This window comes from Rhipicephalus microplus, chromosome 6 (genome assembly GCF_043290135.1).
Source record: "Rhipicephalus microplus isolate Deutch F79 chromosome 6, USDA_Rmic, whole genome shotgun sequence".
Taxonomy (NCBI): Eukaryota; Metazoa; Arthropoda; class Arachnida; order Ixodida; family Ixodidae; genus Rhipicephalus; species Rhipicephalus microplus.
The window spans coordinates 183,554,244-183,563,333 of record NC_134705.1 but is presented as its reverse complement, the minus strand read 5'-3'; the positions used below and the strand labels follow the sequence as shown (position 1 = coordinate 183,563,333).

The window sequence follows — 9,090 nt, the reverse complement described above, 5'->3', positions numbered from 1 at the left end:
CATCATCGTTCGTAAAACAGGATATTGCGTGCCGTGCATTTATTCAGAAACAATTTTCCCTTATCAATTAAAACTGTTTTCCAATAAAATAAAAAAAAATATTCTGGTCGTTCATCAATGACCAATCACAACCTTGAATATGTTGGGTGCACTAACTGCCTAAAATTGTACCACAAACCAAGCATACAAAATGAAAGATGCCAGTTCTAGGATAAAATCAAGAGAAACACGAACTACCATTGGTAAAAAAATCCGTGTTCATGGTACATCATAACCATTTAAAAGCCCTAAGGTTTGGCATATTATTCATTTTGGCGCAAAAATTATTGCGAGTACATTATTACGCAAAAAGTCTCGTTTTAAAATGAAACCAAATTGACGTAAGATGAACTGCAATGCATAAAACACGTACTACCACACTTTTTTTAATACATCAAAATCGTTCAGGATGCAAACAATGTTTCACATTGTGCATTCAATTGATAGCGTGCTATACTAACGCAAGATACACTAGCCTCGAAATAAAACTAAATGTGGGAGACAGTTTAGCAGAAAACATTTATTGCCACAACAAAGAATTGTACATACACATGAAATAAAAATACTGGCTCGTTATTTCTTTAGGAAAGACCGAAAAGACCTTGCTCCTTTCTTGCTCCCTCGCCAGGTATGTTTCTGCACAGGAACTTGAAATTGAGTAATTGTGAGTCTCAAGTGACAAAACTTTTGTGCATTAGCATAAACTAAAAGTCAGCTTAAACTGGTATATTCTTTTCCGAGAGCTCTATTAACGATGATTTTACAATAGAGTTAGCTCAACATACATCAACCTTTGTTTATATGGGCTTAGATTATCAATTCTTGTTTATTTGCATTTGTATTCACTCCAGGTCATTTGGAAGTACTTAATTCTATTCTAATTCTCTCAGTTAATGCTAACTGCCGCTGAAAACCCCACCAGAAATTTAAAAACACGAATATACATAATTTCACTAAGTTCATTTAAATTGATAAGAAATTTTTTAAAAGTTTTCAGATTCAGTGTGCCCCTTATGAAGTCATGTCCACAAAAGAAGACGCTAGTAGTGAAGAGGTTAAAGACTTCAAACTTGCAAACTTTCCTCGGACGCTGCTTACCTGTAAAGAATTTCGAAGCAAGGAAGGTGCAGTGCCACGTTCACTTCTTGAGTTCAACAGGGCTCTTGCTCCTCTTCCGCATGCTCTGGCGGGTGGTGACTCTCTGGCGAGTGCGGCCACTTGCTGTGGAGCGAGAGCAATGCGCCGACGACCGTCTTCTGATGCCCACGCAAGACCTGCATGGACCATGGCAACCAGCGCCCATTTGGTTTGGCCACACTATAATCAATCAACTTAATTAAGCCTAGCCAGAAGAGCCAGAGCAGAGGCTAGTTGGTTGTGCATAATTGACGCTTGCGACTTTTTCTTTGAGCACAATGAAGAACACAAAAAGCACTTTGTATTCTACCTGTGCTTTACGTGGCTTTCTCACTGTTAAAACAGCGTGTCGCAAGTGTAAACTCATTTGTTTAGTCAGTATGTAGGGATTTATTGTGAAAGAGTACAAGTGTGCACACACAGGAGAAGATCATAGATGCCGTGGTTTCATGTCCCAAATCCGTACCCCCATTATGAGGAACATTGCGGTGACGGGCTGCGAGAATTTACATTTATATACATTTCAATGAAATGCGGCAGTCGTTTCAGAGATGCGGAAAGGCCTGGCTATAACAAACACACGTAAAGGACACCGTTTTTTAGACTGGACATACTGCTAATGTAAAGTACCTTGCCCACAACGATTTGAACGCACAATGACCCGACAAAAAAAGTTATAATCTGGGGTTGCACACACCGGAACCGCAATACCATTACGAGGCACGCCAGAGCAGGCAATTGCGAATTCTTCATCAACCAACTACAGCCAGGAGAAATATGAAAGGGAACACAGAACTCCAGGGGCGGCGCCAGGGGGGGGGGGGCAAGGGTTGGCTGGAGCCCCCCCAAAATTCTCGCCTGCCCCCCTTATGCCCACCCAAGTGCCCGGAAGCATATATTGAAAACCTAGTAGGAGCAGAGCTAGCTTGCCCCCCTGGAGGAAGTCACTTTTCGTGGTTGCCCCCCCAGTAAAAACATCCTGGCGCCGCCCCTGCAGAACTCGTGCTTCAGGAACGATTACTTGCAGTGTACATACAAATGTGCAGTATTGGTTTGCAAAAGGTATCTTTCTGAGCATGGACTCCATCACGCAATTTCAGAGTACCCCTTCGAAATGCTCACGACAAAACACGACTGTTCTTGCACTGACACGGTTCTGTTTGGCGTTGCACATCTCAGTTGCCATACTTTGGGGAGGTTGTCACCCGGTTTCTGCAAGGCGCGTTTTACGTTCATTCCGTTAACTAAAACAGCCAACGTCGCTCACGCACTTGCGAAATGCACCGCGGACGACAAAAAACCCCCACGAAGAAGTCACAACTTCAGGGGCAAATGTCTCTGCCAAATATGGCGGCAGTCCGGCAACAGTTTATGCAACGCCAAGAAGAACCTCTCCGTACTACGATTTCCCCGCGTATCGCATTATGCCTGCTTTGCGCATCGGAATTCTCTCTTCCCCGATGCTTACCACGCAGTGGCAAGAGTCGCATCTGAAAAGTCTGCAGGCACGGGACGCCCGGTGAATGAAAAGCGAAGGCACACAACACGTCCACATTTGGGCAAATGACAACGTAACTGTAGCGTGCATAAGCAACACGCTATCTAGCAAACTGTCGCATCTAAAGTACGATGTACCCTTGGTGTTCTTCCACCTCCCAAGTCCACATTTCTTCGCCGCACCGTTTCCGAGGGCACTCCACGACGCCAACAATGTTCATCAGCAGCTTAGTGGTCAGCGGGAAATGACAACGTAACTGTAGCGTGCATAAGCAACACGCTATCTAGCAAACTGTCGCATCTAAAGTACGACGCACCCTTGGTGTTCTTCCACCTCCCAAGTCCACATTTCTTCGCCGCACCGTTTCCGAGGGCACTCCACGACGCCAACAATGTTCATCAGCAGCTTAGTGGTCAGCGGGAAATGACAACGTAACTGTAGCGTGCATAAGCAACACGCTATCTAGCAAACTGTCGCATCTAAAGTACGACGTACCCTTGGTGTTCTTCCACCTCCCAAGTCCACATTTCTTCGCCGCACCGTTTCCGAGGGCACTCCACGACGCCAACAATGTTCATCAGCAGCTTAGTGGTCAGCGGGAAATGACAACGTAACTGTAGCGTGCATAAGCAACACGCTATCTAGCAAACTGTCGCATCTAAAGTACGACGTACCCTTGGTGTTCTTCCACCTCCCAAGTCCACATTTCTTCGCCGCACCGTTTCCGAGGGCACTCCACGACGCCAACAATGTTCATCAGCAGCTTAGTGGTCAGCGGGAAATGACAACGTAACTGTAGCGTGCATAAGCAACACGCTATCTAGCAAACTGTCGCATCTAAAGTACGACGTACCCTTGGTGTTCTTCCACCTCCCAAGTCCACATTTCTTCGCCGCACCGTTTCCGAGGGCACTCCACGACGCCAACAATGTTCATTAGCAGCTTAGTGGTCAGCGGAATTTCGGGGCTGCATGAAAACAAAACTCAGGTTAACGCAATTGAGACGTCGGACTATTTTAGCTATTAGTGGGCGGAAACTAGCCTATCCAAAGTTACCGCAATCAATTACCAGTAATTTGGGAACACGTCCTCGGCTTTGCAGAGGGGACAACAATAGAACGCAGGCTTCAAACTTTCGCTGACCGGCTCGTACAGACAGGAAGCGCACACGAAGTGCTGGCACATGCCGAATATCATGTTCTCACTCGGCCCCAGACAGACCGGGCAGCTGAACCTGAAAGTACACAAGACATCAGGCATAGCGTGCAAAACCAAACACGACGCCTAGAGCGGGGCTTATTATACTCACGCCAAGTCGAAATCGGTACGATTCATGGCAAAAGCTTGCAAAAGAAGTGACTGTACACTTCGGAGAACACGCACTGGCAGGGTTAACGGAAAAACGAACGGCGTTCTATTAACGAAACGCCTTTCAATCGCATTCAATCAAACGCGCGATGCAGGAACACACGAGCCAATGCACAAGCGCCGCGGGCCACAGAACACCGCGGGCGTCGACACGTGAACAATACAACGGTTGCCGCGAGAGTGTCTGATTGGCCGACATTTTGTCACGTGCGCCAAAAACTACGTTGTTGATTGGTCAATAAAAGTTTACAAAAAAAAAAAAGTTGTTTTAGTACATTGTAGTAGAGTGTACTAGAAGCTTTTGAGTGGCGCGAGCAGCTGCCTGGGAGCGGCCGTTTCGGCGTGGAAATGATGCGGTGGCGCTGGCGTCGGCCAATCTTCCCGGGCGGATGGCTGACAGGCGTTCCGCGTACGTGTTGGTACCTCTCTGTCGCGCCAAGTATGAAGATGATCTCCCTCTTTTTTTTTTCTTATTCACATACCTCCCCTTTTCCGCGCAAATAAAGGTTATTTGACATTATTGTTATTGAAGTTGCTACTGACCGCACTGCAGCCCGAAGCAGCATAATACATTGTACAATATAACGAGCGTGTTTTTTTTTTTTAGTTTTTAAAGTGTACATATTTTATACGAGAAACCAGCTGGCCGGTACACACCAGAAGCGCCCCCCCCCCAAAAAAAAAAAGAAAAGGAATATGCTGCACACAAAACGAAGAACTCTTGGTCGATTCCACGTAAAACACCAAAGCTGGACTCAAATAAAAGGCTCATTGCTTGTGGCTGCGTGCACACACGACAAAAAAGTAGGCTTTATTGATAATATTTGAAGAACGGCAGAGTTTTTCCAAACATTCTTTTGGTTTTAAAATATGGGAATAGATTCATTGTTGTAGGACCCACAGAAATGCAAATACGTAATACTGCAAAAGAATGTCTTAGGTAAAACATAGTAGTGGAAGATTTTGAGAGTGTAAAAAACGCAACACTGCAAAGCAGAGTCGTAACTAATGTTAATCATAATTGATAACATAAAAATGCAAGGTTTACATATTTATGAAACAATACATTTGCAATTAGGTAAATTGTAAAAAACGTAATATATAAAGTCAGGATACAAAAGATAACGTAAAGCAAAGCAAACAGAATGACAGTGTTAAGGTTGTCTTTCCAAAATGCATTTAAAAAAAAAAGATGTTATGGTCGAAAGATCGTTTGAAGGGACACTGAAGTGCAACAATGAATTGGCTTAGATCGATGAAATATGCACCGAGATACCTAATGCTGCTAAATTTACCATCACAGGTTTAATACAAAAAGATTCAAGATCAAAGTTTTATTTTGAGATTTCGCGTCATTATTTGCACGTTCTCTCACTTAAAAGCCTCTTCTAGGAAAAATCGTTTTTTCTTCTTGGTGTGCCGTCAAAAAATTAAGAGTGTAAGAAAATATGCACGAAAAATGACATCCTTTTTACGCCACTGTAGCAATTTATAGCCTACTCAATTTTAGGTGCTTCTGTGCGCTTTGACACTGTAGAAGATTTTTCATCTTTACTTCATTTGCGCGTGTAGACCGTGGGTAAGGTCCGATGGTGGCAAAAATGAAGTTTCTGCTGCTCTACAACAGAGTGGGACGCTTGCAACAAGCTGCAGAGCATCTGAGGCTTGTCGAACAGTTACTAAACTGGACTTGCTGATTAGTTTCTCTTGCACGAACGCTTCACATTGCACGATTCCATTGTCTGCACAGGTGAAGTATACAGCTCGTTGAATGCAAAGTTCACGAGTGCTAGGATTCAGTGAGCACGCTACGTACGACACGCCAGCAAATCCAGGAAACTCGTGCAGCGCCCATGAGTTTGATGGTAGGACAAGATCACGAAGGTCACCGAGAGTGACAACCGCGTCAGACGAGGGACTTGAGCTTGCCTCGTCAGCTTCGTCGCCACCTGCAGAAGTTGCACCGTTGGTATCCACAAAAAGCTGTGCAGGAGTGCTAATGCGTCGCTGTTTTCTGTTGTCATTCTCAGCCGGCACACACTGATGACGCCGCTTTGTTTGGGTCCACGGAGCCGGAGTTTTGAGCGTCAAATATGCAGGCAGGTTGGGCAAGATCGTCGGGACTGCATCAGGGGCGAGTGTCGGCGCTCCCTTAGGAATTCGGACTTGAACACCATTCATAACATGTACGCGTAGTCTCTCACAATGAAATGCGGTTTGAAATGTAACTCGCACACAGCACAATCGGCGTCAAGCTGCTTGTCAAGCCGATGGAGGTTCCGCTCCCAAAGAAGTCGTCGTTCTTCGTCTTTCGGGGCCTTAAAAAGTGATACTTCCGACTTTGTTTCACACGCGGATATCCAGTTGTGCAACCTGATGCTGATGACCTCTGATGAATGGCGCTTACCCACAAAAGGGGATGGGCCAAGAACCGGGCGGCAGGATACTTAAATGAAACTAAAATGAAAATGAAGCCAATCTGAAAAAGTAGCTTAAAATAATACTACCAAAAACAAAAATGTTTGCTGAGCAAGCGGTCAAACCATCTTTTGTTTTTGAAAGACATAACTACGAATTATAAACTAAAGATCTGAAAAGGTAGGGGATCACTAGCATGGTAATCTTTGAGTTGCGTTGATGTAATCAAACACAGCGGAGCATACATCCCTGTGGCAGTAACCAAATGAAGTTCCGCCAATTGATAAACTTACTGGTAGATTTACTTGTATTCCTAGCTTTTGTAAAGGGGCTACTAAAAATGTGCAACCTGGCGCGTAACAATCGTTTAGACGCTACTTCTTCGTCATTTCGCGACTAAAACCGAGATGCCGGCCATGCCGCCGAGCAAACCACAGAACACTGGTTCTGTGGTAGATTGGGAGACGGCAGCGCCGCCGCTACTTTCGCCACAAGTTGGGGATGGAGAAAGCAAGAGGAAAGCGTTTCGGTCGCGCCACTTAAAAGTTCTAGTACACTCTAATTGTAGTCCAGTTTGTAAAAGAATTGAAGCCAATCCACGGGCCAATCTGTGTGGGATCCATCATAGGCTGTGTTCCACGGAGGAAAGCTGTGTTTTCACCGTACATGGCTAGGGTACGGCTAAATGAGCTAAATGGACGGTGGCCATCTTAAGTCTCGTTTCAATTTTCACGTAGCCGGCAAAGTAGATAGCTCCGAGAAGACCGCATCGTAGACAAATACGATGCAGGCTACTTTGCTGTCTAAACAAGAAGCCGGCTCAGTGAATCGCTCAGATAGATCAAATCTCGCCAGAATGGCCGTCTGCACACAATAAGACGCTTTCCCAGACGCTCATTGTGAGCAAAATTTATTTGTTTTGCATTTCAACACGAAACAAGCCAGAAATTACAACTGTTACGTTTGTTTCTTTTAGGTTTTTTTCTCGACGCGTGCTGGCGCTTCGTCGCCTAAAAGCTTTTATATATTAGGTTACGTATAACGGCTTGGTGGCGGTAGCCACCGCCCGATCTAAAGGATACAGCCATATTCATCCATCCAGCTGTCTAAACGTGTTTCAACACAAAGGTTTTTCCTTCCTCCGCATCCGGATATTGATCCACTTGGCCCAGATTGTGGTGAATTTTGCACTTTGAGTCACATGCTCTGGCAGTGCCCTGCGTTACAGGATTTTAAAACAGAAGAAGACTGGACGACGGCAATCACAGACCCCAGACAAGACGTCCAGCTTCAGGCTGTCCAGAGGGCCCGTGAACGAGCGGAGAGGCATGGCCTCTCTGTTCCGACATGGGACTAGTCAACGGCTGGGTGGGGACCTACATAGTTGGCCCGCTGCCTTGCCTCTCAGGACCAAATAAAGTTGTTTGTCCTGTCCTGTCCTTCCTCCGTGTGTTTCAATTTACAGACAGCATGGGATCGGTGCAATGTTCTGAGCAGTCTGCATAGAGTGTCTACGTGCTGTCTAAGAATTGGAACACAGCCTTAGAGTTTCCCAAACTTTATGGGATCCATGGCTGTGTTCCAATTCTTAGACAGCACGTAGACAGTCTACGCAGACTGCTTAGAAGACCGCACCGAGCCGAACCGTGCGACAATTGGAACACGTTTAAACAACTTTTAGGCCGCCGCTGCTGCGACCTGGTGAGAATAGTCGGTATGCTATATTCACCCGGTCAAAATAATGAAAACGCTATTTTCACGCAACAACGCCGGTTCAGGCCATGACCTACTACACTCCTGACCTGTTCAGATAGCGGGGTTCCTATGGGAGCGCGTGTCCCCGCTCTCGTTCAATCGCTCGCCGTAGGTGGCGCTACCTATAACCTGTTCGTCTGCTACTGTGCGGCCGGCAGGAGGGCGACGGACTGATACCATGCGTCTGCTTCTGTGACAAACTGCCTATACGTGTGATTGTTTTTTGCTGAAAAGGCTAACGTGTGCTATGTGTTACATTTTAGTAGTTAGGCTATACTGGTTGATTGACTTCTAAAGCTGTATATTTGCGTAGAAATGTCTTGCTGCATGGTTGTTTTTGCCATTCCAGCCTAAAAAAACTTCAATTTAGTATTCATAAAGCTTTTGACTAATAATGTACTCATTGGTAATAGAATATCAAACTGATTTTAGGTTGTTTAGGACGCGTCAGGTGAAACGCAGTGCCCCTGTTGAGCACTTACCTTGGACACTCGCCCTGGACAGGTGTTACACTTGTAGTCAATTGATAGAAGAGAATAATGCACATACGCCCACGGACGCATATCAAGGAGAGACACAGGAATTGAAGCTTTAACTCTTACTGTGACCTACACAACAAAAATTGTGCGTCAAATTTCGCTACGGGAGTTTGTCTGCTGGAACGGGGAGCGCTGGCCGATGCGCGTTTCTATGATTTTATATGTCCGTGCGATGAGACGATATGGTAAAGGCAGTGATGTGCCTATCGAGGGCAACACATTGCGACCCCAATAAAGTTTTTATCGTCATCATTATCATCATCTTGTCGAGCATAGTTAATAATAATAATAATAATAATAATAATAATAATAATAATAATAATAATAATAATAATA

At 45.1% G+C, this 9,090-nt stretch overlaps 1 protein-coding gene across 2 annotated transcripts; it reads right to left on the bottom strand.

Annotated features, from left to right (window-relative positions):
• Positions 1-544: 544 nt before the first annotated feature.
• LOC119167027 (uncharacterized) lies at positions 545-4,210 on the bottom strand. Of its 2 annotated transcripts, none has more exons than XM_075867224.1 (5): positions 3,984-4,210; positions 3,744-3,908; positions 2,812-3,641; positions 1,138-1,313; positions 545-686 (listed from the first exon to the last, which is right to left on the bottom strand). In XM_075867224.1, the coding sequence occupies exons 1-3, from the start codon at positions 4,007-4,009 to the stop codon at positions 3,512-3,514; spliced, it is 321 nt and encodes a 106-aa protein (XP_075723339.1). In that variant the 5' UTR covers positions 4,010-4,210; the 3' UTR covers positions 545-686; positions 1,138-1,313; positions 2,812-3,511. The 2 variants fall into 2 exon arrangements, with proteins under 2 accessions (XP_075723339.1, XP_075723340.1); XM_075867225.1 differs by having other exon boundaries at positions 545-675.
• Positions 4,211-9,090: the final 4,880 nt, after the last annotated feature.

Bases quoted from the DNA above. Each gene is read 5' to 3' on its own strand.
- LOC119167027 (XM_075867224.1), bottom strand. From the start codon at position 4,009: ATGAATCGTACCGATTTCGACTTGGC. The intron at 3,909-3,983 runs GTGAGTATAATA...GTGTACTTTCAG, and splicing joins CGTACCGATTTCGACTTGGC to GTTCAGCTGCCCGGTCTGTC. The intron at 3,642-3,743 runs GTAATTGATTGC...GTTTTCATGCAG, and splicing joins GACGTGTTCCCAAATTACTG to CCCCGAAATTCCGCTGACCA.